Source organism: Thalassophryne amazonica, chromosome 1 (assembly GCF_902500255.1).
Source record: "Thalassophryne amazonica chromosome 1, fThaAma1.1, whole genome shotgun sequence".
Taxonomy (NCBI): Eukaryota; Metazoa; Chordata; class Actinopteri; order Batrachoidiformes; family Batrachoididae; genus Thalassophryne; species Thalassophryne amazonica.
Genome location: NC_047103.1, coordinates 38372571 through 38391132, shown reverse-complemented (window position 1 = coordinate 38391132; position 18562 = coordinate 38372571). Strand labels below are relative to the sequence as shown.

The following is an 18562-nucleotide window of genomic DNA, read 5'->3' as shown; positions in this document are numbered from 1 at the left end:
CGATAACTGCTGGTAATCTCGTTCACATAAAATCCTTAGAAGATTGCCTTGCAGCAGTGAGAAGTTGGAAGTCTATAAAGGTCCTACTTTTAAACTCGGATAAGACTGAAATGATGGTTCTTGGTCCAGTGAGACATTGGCATCAATTTGACCAGTTAACGCTCAGCCTCGGCTCATGTGTCATACATCACACTGTCAAAGTGAAGAACCTTGGGGTAATTTTTGATCCTTCATTGTCCTTTGGCCTCCACATTAGAAATATTACTAGGACTGATTTCTTCCACCTGCGAAATATCGCGAAGATTCGTCCCATCCCGTCTATGGCTGATGCTGAGACCCTGATCCATGCATTTATCTCTTCTAGATTGGACTACTGCAATGTTCTATTTTCTGGTTTACCGCAGTCTAGCATTAGGGGTCTCCAATTGGTTCAAAATGCTGCAGCCAGACACGAAGCAGAAAGTACAACCACATTACACCCATTTTGGCATCCCTTCACTGGCTTCCTGTCCCAGTGAGATCAGATTTTAAGGTTCTGCTACAACCCCTGGCAAAAATTATGGAATCACCAGCCTTGGAGGATGTTCATTCAGTTGTTTAATTTTGTAGAAAAAAAAAGCAGATCACAGACATGACACAAAACTAAAGTAATTTCAAATGGCAACTTTCTGGCTTTAAGAAACACTAAGAAATCAGGAAAAAAAAATTGTGGCAGTCAGTAACGGTTACTTTTTTAGACCAAGCAGAGGGGGAAAAAATATGGAATCACTCAATTCTGAGGAAAAAATTATGGAATCATGAAAAACAAAAGAATGCTCCAACACATCACTAGTATTTTGTTGCACCACCGCTGTCTTTTATAACAGCCTGCGGTCTCTGAGGGATGGACTTAATGAGTGACAAACAGTACTCTTCATCAATCTGGCTCCAACTTCCTCTGATTGCTGTTGCCAGATCAGCTTTGCAGGTTGGAGCCTTGTCATGGACCATTTTCTTCAACTTCCACCAAAGATTTTCAATTGGATTAAGATCCGGACTATTTGCAGGCCATGACATTGACCCTATGTGTCTTTTTGCAAGGAATATTTTCACAGTTTTTGCTCTAAGGCAAGATGCATTATCATCTTGAAAAATGATTTCATCACCCCCAAACATCCTTTCAATTGATGGGTAGGAAAAGTGTCCAAAATATCAACGTAAACTTGTGCATTTATTGATGATGTAATGACAGCCATCTTCCCAGTGCCTTTACCTGACATGCAGCCCCATATCATCAATGACTGTGGAAATTTACGTTCTCTTCAGGCAGTCATCTTTCTAAATCTCATTGGAACGGTACCAAACAAAAGTTCCAGCATCTTCACCTTGCCCAATGCAGATTCGAGATTCATCACTGAATATGACTTTCATCCAGTCATCCAGAGTCCACGATTGCTTTTCCTTAGCCCATTGTAACCTTGTTTTTTTCTGTTTAGCTTTTCTGTATGTAAATCCCATTTCCTTTAGGCGGTTTCTTACAGTTCGGTCACAGACGTTGACTCCAGTTTCCTCCCATTCGTTCCTCATTTGTTTTGTTGTGCATTTTCGATTTTTGAGATTGTTGCAAAAGATGTTGGTTGTTCACAGTCAGCTGTGTCTAAACTCTGGACCAAATACAAACAAAATGGGAAGGTTGTTAAAGGCAAACATACTGGTAGACCAAGGAAGACATCAAAGCGTCAAGACAGAAAAAGCAATATGTCTCAGAAATCGAAAATGCACAACAAAACAAATGAGGAACGAATGGGAGGAAACTGGAATCAACGTCTGTGACCGAACTGTAAGAAATCGCCTAAAGGAAATGGGATTTACATACAGAAAAGCTAAACGAAAGCCATCATTAACACCTAAACAGAAAAAAAACAAGGTTACAATGGGCTAAGGAAAAGCAATCGTGGACTGTGGATGACTGGATTAAAGTCATATTCAGTGATGAATCTCGAATCTGCATTGGGCAAGGTGATGATGCTGGAACTTTTGTTTGGTGCCGTTCCAATGAGATTTATAAAGATGACTGCCTGAAGAGAACATGTAAATTTACACAGTCATTGATGATATGGGGCTGCATGTCAGGTAAACACACTGGGGAGATGGCTGTCATTACATCATCAATAAATGCACAAGTTTACGTTGATATTTTGGACACTTTTCTTATCCCATCAATTGAAAGGATGTCTGGGGATGATGAAATCATTTTTCAAGATGATAATGCATCTTGCCATAAAGCAAAAACTGTGAAAACATTCCTTGCAAAAAGACACATAGGGTCAATGTCATGGCCTGCAAATAGTCCGGATCTTAATCCAATTGAAAATCTTTGGTGGAAGTTGAAGAAAATGGTCCATGACAAGGCTCCAACCTGCAAATCTGATCTGGCAACAGCAATCAGAGAAAGTTGGAGCCAGATTGATGAAGAGTACTGTTTGTCACTCATTAAGTCCATGCCTCAGAGACTGCAAGCTGTTATAAAAGCCAGAGGTGGTGCAACAAAATACTAGTGATGTGTTGGAGCGTTCTTTTGTTTTTCATGATCCAATAATTTTTTCCTCAGAATTGAGTGATTCCATATTTTTTTCCCTCTGCTTGGTCTAAAAAAGTAACCATTACTGACTGCCACAATTTTTTTTCCTGATTTCTTATAGTGTTTCTTAAAGCCAGAAAGTTGACATTTGAAATGACTTTAGTTTTGTGTCATGTCTGATCTGCTTTTTTCTACAAAATTAAACAACTGAATGAACATCCTCCGAGGCCGGTGATTCCATAATTTTTGCCAGGGGTTGTAGTTGTTTGTGGTGTTGTCTCTTTTTAGGTGTTGCTGTCTTGCTCTCATGTTTTCCATAGAGCATGTCTGCGCACCTTTGAGAGGTACTGTGGCAGGAACAGCTGCCCGATGTGTAGAACAGAGCAGTACGAGACACGGGTGATCCATGAAGGAGCTCGTCTCTTCAGACACCAGTGTGCCACAAGGTAAATAAGTTAACAAAAACATCACATCTGTTTTAAATGAATAGAAAGATGGCATATTGCTTGATTTATTGGTTTATTTTTTTACACGTGTTCATAAATATCACTACAAATGTGATGCAATTAGTAATACTTGGACAGATATTCCAGATTAAATAAATTAAGGAAACTTAATTCATTTATTTAATGTGGAATACACAAAATACCATTAACAAACATTAAGGGGTGATTCTTTAACTACGGGCACTATTGGCCTTGTAAATGTAATTTCCACCACACCATTGCCTTACAATATAAAGCGCCTTGGGGCAACTGTTTGTTGTGATTTGGCGCTATATACATGTGCTCTGATGTCACTGTTTATCTCCATAGAAACTACCCAAACAATCTTTCATACAAACTGTTTAAAGGGACATTACAGTGTTGTGGTGGAAATTACAGCAATAGTGTGGGACAACTACATTTTGTTTAAAAAAATCACAACAGTTGTATGACATTGAATACCCCAATTATGTTTTGATTATTTTACTGATATTTTATTCAGAGATATTTTAAAAAATTAGAAAAAAACGTTTTGTTTTTTTTTACCATTCATTTTTATCATTGAAGATCAAAAGTCTGGGTGTGGGACAAGCACAAAACGGCAATATTTGCATATAATGATGCTGAAAAAAGGTGAAAAAGTCATCAGACTACTAGAACAAATTTCTTAACACACTTTCATTGTAAAGATAACTATAAAAGTGTGAAATTTCCCCTTTTTTTCTGTTTTTCATACAATATGATCAAAGGACATAAGTGCCCTTAGTCTAAGAATCACCCTAAGATACATTATCAGGTTCTAATTTATTGCAAGCCAGAGGCAGATTTCATATTGGTAGCATACTTTTTAAATTGTCAAATAAAAAACAAACAAACACAAACTCATGAAACAAACAAATGTAACCTGCAGTACATGCAACAATTTAATTTGATGACATGTCTGCTACATATTGACACAATGCACAAAAAAGAAATGCTTTGCAAAGCTTCACAATACAACGGAAGGATACCAACACAACAGAAGTGGGTGATTCTTAGACTACGGGCACTTATTATGACCTTTGATCATATTGTATGAAAAACAGAAAAAAGGGGAAATTTCACACTTTTATAGTTATCTTTACAATGAAAGTGTGTTAAGAAATTTGTTCTAGTAGTCTATGATGACTTTTTCACCTTTTTTCAGCATCATTATATGCAAATATTGCCGTTTTGTGCTTGTCCCACACCCAGACTTTTGATCTTCAATGATAAAAATGAATGGTAAAGAAACGGTTTTTCTAATGTTTTAAAATATCTCTGAATAAAATATCAGTAAAATAATCAAAACATAATTGTGGTATTCAATGTCATACAACTGTTGATTTTTTTTTTTTTTTTTTTTAAACAAAATGTAATTGTCCCACACTATTGTCGTAATTTCCACCACAACACTGTAATGTCCCTTTAAACAGTTTGTATGAAAGATTGTTTGGGTAGTTTCTATGGAGATAAACAGTGACATCAGAGCACATGTATATAGCACCAAATCACAACAAACAGTTGCCCCAAGGCGCTTTATATTGTAAGGCAATGGTGTGGTGGAAATTACATTTACAAGGCCAATAGTGCCCGTAGTTAAAGAATCACCCAAGTACTCAAAACACAAACCGTCATTTCTGCCTGGAGGAATTTAACTGAGGGACTGTTCAGTGCATCATGATACTCCACTCTTCATCTCTACCTGGTCAGCATAGCTGAGTAAGTTTATGTACTTTATTCAAGATTTGTATTTTCACCTTTTGCTATTTTATTTGCACTGAAGAACAGAACTCAGTTAAAGTCCACCGAGCAGAAACTTCTGTTTGGGTTGAGAGTACTTCTGTGAAGTTGTGAAATTTTGCAAAGTGTTTGTGTGTGTTGTGTGAAGAGATTAAATTGTTACATATGCTGCTGTGGATTATGTTTGTGTTCTTTGTTTGCAAGCATTTTCTGAATTTGCAAGACATTTTTGACAGGACTACATGCTGTTGAATTGATGAATCGATGCAGGTGGCTGTTATTTTGTTTCTTTGTGTGTGCACAAGATAATTCAGAAACAGCTGGATAGATTTTCTTCAAACCTCCCATGATTTAAACATCTGTTTAGCAGGATAGATATCTAAAGGTGATTCAATTTTGGAATTGTTTGGTTAAATGTCAAAGGTCAAGGAAAATGTGGTCTGAAAAACACCTTTTGTATAGCTCATCAACCAAAAGCCGAGGTGTATCAAACTTGATGGGAATATTCCTTGGATGGATCAGCAAAATATTTATGATTGATACAATAGAGTCATACATAGTCCAAACCACAATTACAGATATAATTGCTTGTACACTGATATCGTGGTGTGCAGAGTGTGCAGGGTACATTTCTGATGCCTTTCATTATAGACATGTATTTTGCATTTGCTTGTGTTGTCTTAACTGGGCAGTGTCGTGGCCCCCACTGCCCACCATACTGACACGCTAAATAGCAAACAAGTTTTTCATATACTAAATTTGCAGGTGGGCTGGAGCCCATAAATGTTGAATCAGTCCTGTTATTTTCCATGAGTTTTGATTCTTTATAACTTATGTTTGCTGTGGGCAGAATTCAAGCATGCTGGAGGGGCTATGTTGTTCAAAAGTGGTACAAAAATGCAAGGAAATCTACCTGCCCAAAAGACAAAGAGCTACGACGCACATTCTTTGAATCCAAGGTGAGTTTGGGCTGCTGTGACCACACTCTGCACATTTACCGAAACACTGTGTAAAGAGTCTTACAGATTAAGCCAGTTCCTTGAACCATAGGTTAAGGTCAAATTGCTCAGCAACTGTCCCTTTTAGGCTTCATGCATTTCACACTGAGACGAGGGCTGCAGCTCCGGAGGGACCCGCTGACCCTGAGGCACACCTAGACACCCTCACCCGCTCACCCTCTCAAGCACCTTTGATGGCATGTGAATGATACACTAATGTGGAGAGAGTTTTGTGCTTCAACCAAACAGTCTGGACATTCCAGTGCCGGCATAAAAGCACAAAGCTCCCGAGCGTGTTTGCGTCTGGGCCCTCCTTCACCTGCCGGCGTAGGTTTGTCAGGTGAAGAGGTGAGGCCGGCCGTGGCGTTTGGATATCAGACGCTGGTTGTCGTTTCTGGCTTTGTTCTCTTGTCCTGTTTCAAAGGGATACATCATGCAGCGACAGGACTTGATAGTGGGGATGTTTAAAAGTGGTCCACTGACGTTAAGAGCAGTCAGAATGAAGGCTTGTGTTGCCTTCATGGCGGCTCTCAGAAAAAGGTAACATTGCCACCTAGTGAACCTCATTAGGGGATGATCAAGGAAGCCACCAGTCTGCCTGATGTAAAACAGGAAAATGGGATTTTTACAAATAAAAAAAGCACATTTTTGAGCAAACTGCTCCAATGACCATCTTTAAAATAAATTTTAAAAATCACTCCAATGCACTTAAGGTGTGACAAGACATTAGTCCATGTATGTGATTTACTGGTGGTGGGTGGTCATGAGATTGTCTCGTGTCTTTTGTCACACGGATGATGATCTTGCAGCACTGCGCTGACAGCTCTGATTGACTTGAATTTTAAGGGGGAGACATATTTGCTTAGCTGACTGTAATGCAAACAGGCATGTTCGCGCCGGGCCGGGACCTGCATGAGTCCAAGGAGCCTTTTCTTTCAGTTTTCCCCCTGATAGCAGGACGCAATAATGTATCATTGTACCATGAAACCACAGGTGTTCCCTGCAACAACAGCGACGAATAAAGATACCAGGTCAGTGTCAGCAGTCTTATCAGCTGATCCTGATGCCCAGCTTTCATTTTTTACTTGCTTCGGAGGTCCAACCCTGAGTCAACACATTAAGGGGGACACTACCGACATCAAGACGGATTGCCGTGAGATAACAGCCGTGCGCTCCACCTCCTCGGCCCCCTCTGTGTCCTCCCCTGCCCACATCTACTGTGGAGCAAGACAAAGTTCAGCAGAGGCTGTACTGTTTGCCCCGGCTGTGGAAAACTCATAAAACCCTCCATCCAAAGGGTTAAGATTTGTTTAATTAGTGATAAAGGCTGAGCTGTAAAGCAGTTCTAGTGTCACTGAGGTGAGCTACGGGATGGTGTGCGTTTGTGTGTGTGCATGACAGATAACATCAAGTGCATGTGTGTTTGCAGGCAGGTGCACTTTTAAACATGGTGTTATGCTGTAGTAGATACATTACTAAAGTCACTCTCTGCTACTGAAAATGTTGTTAATGTTGCAATTTTCACTTCATTCAAGTGCACTTATACAGTCAGGTCCATATGTATCGGGACAATTTTAGCCATTTTGCCTCTGTACACAACCACAATGGAGTCGAAATGCAACAATCAAGATGTGACAGTAGTGTAGATTTTTAGTATTAATTCAAGGGGTTTAACAAAAATATTGTATTAACTATAAGGCAGGAGGCTGGTACACCATGGATGGGATGCCAGTCTATAATCTAATCTAATCTATCACAGGGCCACATACAGACAGACAAACACAGTCACGCACCTACGGTCAAATTACAGTCACCAATTCACCTAACCTGCATGTCTTTGGAAGTGGGAGGAAGCTGGTATGAACCCATGTGAACATGGAGAGAACATGCAAACGCCACACAGAAAGGCCCAGGCGGGATGCGATCCCACAGCCTTATTGCTGTGGGGCAACGGTGCTAATCACTAATCCACTGTGCCACCCCTCGGGCTCCACAAATGTGTGTGATTAATATTTTAACAATATTATTAATATGCGGCATGATATCACACACATGTGCATAAGTGTTGAGTACTCAAATAACTGAAAAAGACCAAGGGGGCACCCACATTTGGCCTGGCTGCAGCATAAAGATAGTTGCTTTTGAGAGGTGGTGATGGACCAGTTGTCTGTCTGGGTGGTTGCTGTCCAGGATTCAAGGCGATTGTGTAGTGTAGTGGATGTAGTGACACATGGGACCAGGGCATGCTTCCAGACTTGGCCTGAACATTTTTAATTATTTAGTTGAGAATATACCATCCATCCATTTTCTACACCCACTTACTCCAATTCAGGGTCTAAGGGGGTAGTGGGGGGCGGGAGCCCATTCCAGCAGTCATAGTTATAGGCCATGAGGTGGGGTACATCCTGGACTGGATGCCAGTTTGTCACAGGAGAGAATATACCAATAAATGGAGGGTCTGGGAGGATGTGCCAGCACCTGACATGGCCACATCCACCACATCACAGAACCACCTTCGGTCCTGGATGACAGCCACCCAGACATCAAAACAGGTCCATTCCCACCTTTTGAAAGTAACCATATATCTGCCATAGTCAGGTGAAGAGTAGGTGTCCTCTTGGCCTTCTCCAACCACTGAGGTCCTCAACACTGAGGAATCACGCACAGAGAAACACACGTAGCTGACACTCCCTCATCGTGCGATAGTCCTCGTTAAAAATCTTAATTGTAATAGGGACCAATGTGTAATTAACTGTTCTTTCTGTGTAAATGACTGAATAAGACAGTTAGGTGCGAGCATGTATGACATAGTGCAGGAAATGTGCATGTTTCCTGTCTTTTTTTTTTTTTTTAAATGTAGTTTTCATTAGTTTTCTATGGTAACGTATGTGGTTGCATTGATCAGAATGTTAAACACCGGGAACCTGTGACTGGTACTGTGTGTGTATATACCTACAGTGAGGCAAATAAGTATTTGATCCACTGTCGATTTTGCAAGGTTTTTCACCTACACAGAATGGAGAGGTCTGTAATTTTTAATCGTAGGTACACTTCAACTGTGAGACACAGAATCTAAAACAAATTCAGAAAATCACATTGTATGATTTTTAAATAATTAATTTGCATTTCATTGCATGAAATAAGTATTTGATCAGCTACCAACCAGCAAGAATTCTGGCTCTCACAGACCTGTTAGTTTTTCTTTAAGAAGCCCTCCTAATCTGCACTCTTTACCTGTATTAATCGCACCTGTTTGAACTTGTTACCTTTATAAAAGACACCTGTTCACACACTCAATCAGTCACACTCCAACCTGTCCACCAGGGCCAAGACCAAAGACCTATCACACCAGGGACAAAATTGAAGACCTGCACAAGGCTGGGATGGACTATAGGACAACAGGCAAGCAGCTTGGTGAGAAGACAAGAACTGTGGGCACAATTTTTAGAAAATGGAAGACACACAAGGTCGTCAATCTTACTTGGTTTGGGGCTCCATGCAAGATCTCACCTCGTGGGGTAAGGATGATTCTGAGAAAGCTCAGAACTACACTGGAGGACCTGGTCAATGACCTGAAGAGAGCTGGGACCAAAGTCACAAAGATTACATTAGTAACACACTACGCTTCATGGTTTAAAATCCTGCAGACCACACAACCCCAAGAACACCTTCCAATTGTGAAGCATGGGGGTGGAAACATCATTTTTGGGGGTGCTATTCTGCAAAGGGGACAGGACGACTGCACCGTACTGAAGGGAGGATGGATGGGGTCATGTATTGCGAGATTTTGGCAAACAACCTCCTTCCCCCAGTAAGAGCATTGAAGATGGGTCTTGGCTGGGTCTTCCAGCATGACAATGACCCCAAACACACAGCCAGGGCAACTAAGGAGGGGCTCTGTAAGAAGCATTTCAAGGTCCTGGAGTGGCCTGGCCAGTCTCCAGACCTGAAGTCAATAGAAAATCTTTGGAGGGAGCTGAAACTCGAAATGTGAAAGATCTGGAGAAGATCTGTATGGAGGATTGGACCAAGATCCCTGTTGCAGTGTGCAAACCTGGTGAAAAACTACAGGAAATGTCTGACCCCCTGGAACTGCAAACAAAGGTTTCTGTAGCAAATATTAAGGTCTGTTTTTCTATTGTATCAAATACTTATTTAATGCAATAAAATGTAAATTAATTATTTAAAAATCATACAATGTGATTTTATGATTTATTTATTTATTTGTAGATTCTGTCTCTGTCATGGTCTGGCCCTTTTGGGGCCAGCTGTTATGATTATGGACCTTTTTCCGTGTTCTGAGCCTCTATGCCATGTCTTATTATCATTGTCATGTTCACGTTATGTTTGGTTTTGTTTAATTTATTCTCTGGGTATCTTTTCTTTGCCACGTATTTAGTTTTGCTTTATTGTTTATTATTTGCTTTCACTCTTGGTCCCTTAGTTGCTTTAGTCTTAGTTTCATTCTGTTTATCACATTTATTATATTATGCTTTAGTCACAGGGTTTTGTTATTTATCGTCAGTGTTTCTGATCTGATTATGTTCCATTTGTTATTTATTGCACTTTATGTTTAGCAGTTATCTTGTTTCATTAATTGCATTATTCTGTAGACATCGGGTTTGTTTATTCTCTGTTTATCAGTAGTTTATTTTGGCTCATCTCATTTGTGATTTCAGTTATGCTTTTATGTCCGGTTTTGTTTTCAGTTCTCATGTTCATGCTCTGTTCTGGTTATAGTTGTATTTTAACCTGTCCATGGTTTCTGTTTTTGCCTCATCTTCATTGATTGCCCCTGCACCATCTCTTGTGTCTTCATCTGTCACTATGACTCTTTTTGCTCTGTTTTCATACACTTCCACTCTTGCACCTACTCACGTGTCTTTGTCTCTTTCATCACTCCGTTTTCCTGCCTTCACTATCTTGCCCCATGCATATCTTTGTTCACTAGTCACGCCCCCTTCCAGAACTTTCACTGACACCTGCATCTTGTTTCACTAATTGCACCACCAGTTATTTAAGCCCTCACAGTCTCACAGCTCACTGCCAGATTGTTGTCTTTGTACACTTTCCAGCCCTGTTCCTTGTTTTGTTCTTGCCTGTATGTATTTTGACTCTGCCTTGCCTCTGATAGCTCTTACACCGTGTTTTTTGACCTGTGCCTGTTTTTTGTACCACGACTCAGCCTCTTATCCTTTTGCTACCTTTGATTCGCTGCTGGACCACACGTGTACCGATCCCCTGCCTGTTATTAAACCATTTCAACTTTCAGTCTTGCGAGCTTGCATTTGTGTCCCTCTGGTTTGTGCCATGCCTGATAGTCTCTCACAGTTAAAGTGTCCCTACGATAAAAATTACATACCTCTCCATTCTTTGTAGGTGGGAAAACTCGCAAAATCGCTACTGGTTCAAATACTTATTTGCCTCACTGTATACATACACACAAATTAAAGTCTGCACCATCTTATTGTCTATGAGGTTCTGTTTTAGAAACTAACCACCTTTACAGAGTGGAGGCCAACTGTCAGCTTCTGAACAAACACGACAGACATACAGTATATTATAAAGACAAACGCTGGAATTAGAACTTAAAAAATGTAATGTGATGAGGGTGACTGTGTGACATACAGTCCTGATCAGAATTATTGGCACCCATGAATTTGAAGCACAGAATTTAATATATGTTCAGCAATAAACGAAATGTCCAAAGCTACTGAACAAGTAATGCTTTCAGACAGTGAACTAACGATGCTGATGATGACTGTAGTAATTATTCAACAAAATGTGTACATGCCAGTTATTGCCACACTTTGAGGAATTTACAGCAAATTGTCACATTTACAGTCAGGAAATGTGCATGTTTCCTGTAGTTTTCCATGGTAACTTGTGATGTGGTCGTATTGATCAGAATGTTTAACAACTGCACCCTGTCAGCGTGCTTCAGCTGTTACAATACACACACATTCAATAATCTTCAAAAATGATAAATAAATAAAAAACACAAGTCTATTGTGTCTCTGAATGAAACATGCCTCTATTGTGCCAGTAAAATGGTTTTTCTAATTAGTTGCAGGAATTGAATGACAGCTTTGTCCGATACTGTCACACCAACACGGAGGATTTTCTGAGTGATATTGACCGCTCGCTGTCATCAAGCAGACGAGTGTTCCAGCAGCTGGAAAGAAAGCACGCCTCTGAACCTCAGGAGAAAGAATGGGACAGAATACAGAACCAGGTCGGGAACAAAACAAGAAAGCCACTGGTATCGTTAAAGTAAAAGAAAAATAAGTAACCCTATTTTAATTTAAAGCTGCAGCGTATTACAGGAATGCTTATATTGGGATGAAGGGCTGCCATCTCCACGTCACTTTTACTACATGTTTGGTAGCGTGAGGGTTATTAATCCAAACTGATCATACATGAAAGGCATTTTGGACCTAAAGATATTTATATCTTCTGTTCATATAACTCCACTACCAAAAAGACATGCAGGACATTATAACACAGCCCAAATGCCAAGGTGGCAAATCGTGACTCATCCACCCACCCATTTTCAACCGCTTAGTCCAATCAAGGGTTGCGAGGGGCTGCAGCCTATCCCAGCAGTCACAGAGTGCGAGGCAGGGTAAACCCAGGACAGGACGCCAGTCAGTCAGAGAGCCACAAACAGACAAATTCTTACCCACCCGCACACCTATGGACAATTTAAAGATTCCAATCGACCTAACCCACGTCTTTGGATGTGGGAGGAAACTGGAGCACCTGGAGCGAACCCACGCAAGCATGGGGAGAACACGCAAACTCCACACAGAAAGGCCACAGGCAAGAATTGAACTCATGACCTTCTCGCTATGAGGCAACAGTGCTAACCACTAAGCCACCGTGCTACCAAATCGTGACTCTTTGGGACTTATTTCCACACTCTAAGGTAAGGTAACCACATCTAAGGCAACCACATAGACAGTGTGACTTTGGGGAGCATGATGGTGGTTTAACCATAGTGGTGGTACTGACTGTGGGTGTGTCAAAATCCAACCCCTGGTCTGCATCACGACATCTGGGTAACAGATCAAGTAAGGGATTGCCTGTTGGGGTGAAATATGTTGTGGATGTTGTGGGCCCAGTGGCTGCTATGGTAATCATGAAGGCCCAACAGGAACCCTGAACATAATACAGCTAATGCGCTCTGGTTAAACAGGAAGTCCTCAAGGATGAATCAGGCAGAGGTGGTGCTGGCTTGTAACCCAACGGCTGTGAAGGCAGATGAAGGCTGTAGCAGGTCCTTAGACCCCAGTCCTCTGGGATTTTGCAACAATCGGACCAAGCTAAGGATCTATCAAGGACCAAGAGTTTGTTGGTGTGCAACGTAATTCCCACATTAAACAAACCCACACACAGGAATCACTGCATCGTCCCTGGATGTAGATTTTCTATTTTTTCCATCCTGTCCAGGAATCAATCAAGAGAGGGGGAGGTGATGGTCTAGCAGTTAAGCGTTAGGCTTGAGACCAGAGGATCAAACCCCAGCCTGACCGGAAAATCACTAAGGGCCCTTGGACAAGGTCCTTAATCCCCAAGTTGTTCCAGGTGTGTAGTGAGGGCCTTGCATGTCAGCACCCTGACATCGGTGTGTGAGTGTGTTTGTATGAATGGGTGAGTCACTCATCACTCATCTTCAACCGCTTTTCCGGGTTCGGGTCGCGGGGGCAACAGCTCCAGCAGGGGACCCTAGATTTCCCTTTCCCGTGCCACATTGACCACTTCTGACTGGGGGATCCCGAGGCGTTCCCAGGCCAGTGTGGAGATATACTCTACTAGGGATGTGAATCGTACAACTCACGATTCAATTCGATTCCGATTCTTGGGGTGACGATTCGATTCAGAATCGATTTTCGATTCAAAGAGCTCTGAGAAATAGTTATATTAAAAAATGTTTACGTTTAAGAAAATGCAGCTTTACAAGGTTAATCAAGTGATTCTAGATGTAAATTTACTTATCTGCTTTGCTCGTTCGGAGTTGGCTGGCAGGTTAGCGAAGCACTCGTCAGTAGTCGGCAGATAATGCTGCTCCGCTCCTTTTAGCTCCGAGTGATAGCGTAGCATGTGGGCTTGCGGATTTGAAATGTTTCCGAAGTACTTGACTTTCATTTTGCAGATTCTGCACACTGCATAAGTCATGTCAAGCTCCTTCTTACGCCTTTGCCTTCAGCAAAGACGGTGCTGGCTAAATTAGCACTTCGTCCGCCATGCTAAGCTACAGCCACTGAACTCTCGCAGCTTCACAGTGCTTTAATAGCGAAACAAAGCATGCCGCGAAACGAGACGAGTCATTGGATAAATGCTGGGCTTTGTCCCGCCCATCGGACGCTCAGCGTGTCTGGGGGTTTATGAGGCAGTGGGCTGGCCTCGGCTGGCCCGGACGCCCAGCTTCTGCATGATGATTGGATGATCTGTCTTAGGCTGAATCCTTTTGATTGACAGCGAAATGAGCGATCTTTTGGTGTAAACATCCGTGGGAGCGTTTTCATTCTTTTCTAATCCTCTTAGCGGCATTTTCTTTGTTAAAAACGAATAGCGACAAATCGAGCTACTATTTCTGGTGGTTTTTTTGTAGCTGCTTGTGTTTGGAGACTGACTTCTATCGCAGTTTCTGTCCCTACCGAGCAGCGGGTGCCACTGAGCTCCTCCACCGTCACAAAGCACTCACAGGCGGAGACACTTCACACTAGCCTCTCGCCAGCTAGCGAGCTATCGTAACAGGCGTTACGGCCCGTTACGCTTATTTTGGACCGTGTAATCAACCGTTTCTGCAGCGCAACTCCAGTTTAAAGCGTGAATCACTGAAGCAATGGTTCGATTTGGCTCGTGGATCTTTGATTCGCTGCTCCTCAGAAGCGCCAAGCCCACTTCCCAACCGGCTCCCAAAGCCACCAAAACATCATGAGTCATTCCTGTGTGTCTCTGCAGCGCACGAGTGTTTGAAGCACGCCGGACCACCCCCACCCTCGCGGGGACGCTATAGTACAGAAGCCGTTGCCTGACAAACAGTACACGCAGCGAGTAAGCAAGATTATGTTTAAGAAATGCTTTTAAAAATCGATTCTTGGACATTTTGGATCGATTCAGAATCGTAATAAGAATCGCGATTCAGACGTGAATCGATTTTTTCCGACACCCCTATACTCTGCCTAGTCCTGGGTCTTCCCCGGGGTCTCCTCCCAGATGGACGTGCCTGGAACACCTCCCTTGGGAGGTGCCCAAGAGGCATCCTTACCAGATGCTCGAACCATTTCAGCTGGCTCCTTTCAACGCGACGGAGCAGCGACTCTAATGTGAGGCATAACTGTAAAGCGCTTTGAGCGTCTGATGCAGATGGAAAACCGCTATATAAATGCAGTCTATTTACAATCTTCCTCAGTGGGGGGAAGATTATTGATTCCACTTATCGATCAAATATGAAATTGGTCACTGGATCCTTGATAACTGGACATAAATAAAAATAAATAAAATCTGTACATGGTCACTGGATCCTAGATCTCTGGACATAAATAGAAATGAACTAAATCTGTAGTTTTTGCCAAAAGCATTTCCTTTCAGGTATAAATGATAAGTTTAACTCCATAATCTCTGAGTGGTCTTGCAGCTGACAGCGCTGCAAGTCAAGATCAGTGTAATTCATTAAGAATGGAGGATGTCTCTTTTTTTGGGGGGGGGGGGGGGTTGGTCTGTTGTAGTTTGCTGTCTGTATAACAACGTTTGGAAAGGGGTGTCACTTGATTTACAACAGCGATTCGCTATTAATTCTGACTGGAATTTATTTTTCCATTGTTTGGAACTGCACAGATAGTCCCACAAAAGAGATTATATTATGATTACTGTTATTTCCTTTACCTGAGGGACAGTAACATCAGTTACCAAACTGGCGAAGCGGGTCCAGCTCACGGCAGAGAACCATTGCATGCACTGCCCCACAAAACGTTAACGAGGAATGAATAACAACTCCGGAGTGGAACGGACGATGATTCTCGTTTCTTGCCCGCAACAAGACAAGAGTACCAGTTAGTGACTTTAATCAGCACAAAAGTGAGTCACGGTTGACATCTTTAAATGCCTTTGAAGGGAGTTAATGAAGAAATTATGGACCTGCTGCTTCTCTCAGAAGCAGAGAAGCAGTGGGTCACACCGCTCCTCCAAGCTTCAAGCAGACATGCCCAGCGCTGGCCAACACAACGATCACGTACTGCCGTGCGCTGGCGGAGGAGGCCAACAAATTCTTCCTGGCTGGCCAGGCATGACAGCAGCCGCAGTCACCCCATCACACGCAGCAGCAGAAGCCCCACACCACACACCAGCTCCACCGCAGAGGAGCTGCATCTCTCCACCACAGTAGCGCTCACAAACCTTCTTCTGCACTGTGTGAAAACATTCAGCTGGTCGAACGAAGTCAAACTAAACGCTAACGTTACAAAAACTAAGGACATGATAAGAAACCGTCAAGAATGACAGCAAAATGAAATACAGATGAACTGAGATTTTCAGGGGCATTTGTTAAAGTTTTTCGACAGCTTAAAAATCTTGATGAAGCTGCACGAAGGTTAAACGATGCCAACGAAAGTCAAAGAAAGTCCAAATTTCTTGTTTCGTTTGGGCTCCATTGCCCTTCGTTAAGTGCCGTGTGACCGGGCCGTAAACAACTAACACATGAAAAATAAAAACAGATTTTAAAAAAAGCATTGCAGGGACTTAAAGTCATGTGCCTGTTATCGGGTGATTCTTAGACTACGGGCACTTATGTCCTTTGATCATATTGTATGAAAAACAGAAAAAATGGGAAATTTCACACTTTTATAGTTATCTTTACAATGAAAGTGTTTTAAGAAATTTGTTCTAGTAGTCAATGATGAGTTTTTCACCTTTTTTCAGCATCATTATATGCAAATATTGCCGTTTTGTGCTTGTCCCACACCCAGACTTTTGATCTTCAATGATAAAAATGAATGGTAAAAAAAAAAACGTTTTTTTCTAATGTTTTAAAATATCTCTGAATAAAATATCAGTAAAATAATCAAAACATAATTGGGGTATTCAATGTCATACAGCTGTTGTGATTTTTTTAAACAAAATGTAGTTGTCCCACACTATTGCCGTAATTTCCACCACAACACTGTAATGTCCCTTTAAACAGTTTGTATGAAAGATTGTTTGGGTAGTTTCTATGGAGATAAACAGTGACATCAGAGCACATGTATATAGCGCCAAATCACAACAAACAGTTGCCCCAAGGCGCTTTATATTGTAAGGCAATGGTGTGGTGGAAATTACATTTACAAGGCCAATAGTGCCGTAGTTAAAGAATCACCCTATCCTGTTCTCACTTTGTCCTCCTCCTCCTCCTCGAACCGGACCGGAGCTCCACATGCTATTTTCTGAGTCAAACTCTGAATTACAGAATTGATGGGAAAAAAGGATAAAACTGTGTCAAGTCCACAATTAACTTAATGTACCTACTTACAGTATATATTAAAACATTCCATGCAAGGTGTTTTCATGCAGGTGCTGTCAGGCGCAGGACAGTGGGAGGAATGCACATGTACACGTAATCCAAACTGAATGTGTACATACAGAAATGTGGAAAAGGATTAATTTAATATTTAGCTTGTTTTGTCTTCCATGCTGAGATGTTTTTAGTTAGTTAGTGCTACAGGTTGTCACCATAACAGCAATCGGGGCACAGATTACGTGTCTGACATGATGCACATTTTCTCTGACAGCAGAGCTGCATGTCTGCTTATGCTGAACACAGGAGCTTTCAGAAGTCGACAATGAACCCAACCGCAGGAGAAGTAGACTAATCTCTCCGCCTGATCTCTTCTCAAAATGAACATGCACAAAACTTGATGATGAACTCTATGGACACCAGCTGACAAGGAACCCATTTTGTGATTTATAACAGGGCTTTATAAAATGAACTTTATTCATAAAAATCACAGCACACAAACCCGATCATTGTGTGCCTGTTGACTGTGATATTGAAATGACATTGCTTTTGTCCAAGTTCATGTCCAAACTCACATCACTCCACCCCTCAACAGAGCCACCCAATGGAAAACAGGCCCCCTAATGGCAAAAACCAGCCCCACCACAACCAATTCAGCACACCCACAATGTAGTGCCTGGTCAAAAAAATCCAGAGTGCCTATGGCATGCTCCATTTCTAAGCAGGTCACTGTAGTCATGTGGAGAGGCACCTGAAATGTTGTAGTATTGCAAAGGCCTCTGACCATACTTGACACCTCTGAATATGTTACCGTGTGAGGAAAGACATTTCTTTTTCCTTTTATGGAAAGGTTGTACACAGACAGGCATGTTCAGCATTTACATAATGTATCATGAATGTTTTCACTAGGTACCTTTTTCAGAGGTGTAAACTCTACATATCATGTTACTCTTGCAGGATGTGTATTAAAATATTGTTTATAAATGTGTCAGGTTATCCAGAGAGGGATTTGGGACTGTCCTATATGCCTGACCCCTGTGTGGAGCCAAAGCATGGAATCTGAAGAAGAGAGTGCGAACCCTGGTCAACACAAACACACTGTGCTCCTGTCCTGTTCCCACCTCTTCCACCAGCTCTGTCTGGAGGTGTTTGAGGGCTTCAATTTATATAAACCCTCCTGCCCCCTGTGCAGATCTGCTTACTTCAAAAAGATCATCTAACTCAGGTACAAACCTATGTATAATAATTGCAATTGATTGTC

At 41.8% G+C, this 18562-nt stretch overlaps 1 protein-coding gene across 1 annotated transcript in view; it reads left to right on the top strand.

Annotated features, from left to right (window-relative positions):
- The window catches only part of rnf32 (ring finger protein 32), a gene marked incomplete at its 5' end in the record, with an annotated part of 36216 nt that extends 17654 nt beyond the window's left edge, over nucleotides 1-18562 (top strand). Inside the window, 4 exon segments of the mRNA XM_034168297.1 lie at nucleotides 2849-3006; nucleotides 5657-5765; nucleotides 11872-12039; nucleotides 18294-18562. Coding sequence (XP_034024188.1) covers nucleotides 2849-3006; nucleotides 5657-5765; nucleotides 11872-12039; nucleotides 18294-18521 — 663 coding nt within the window.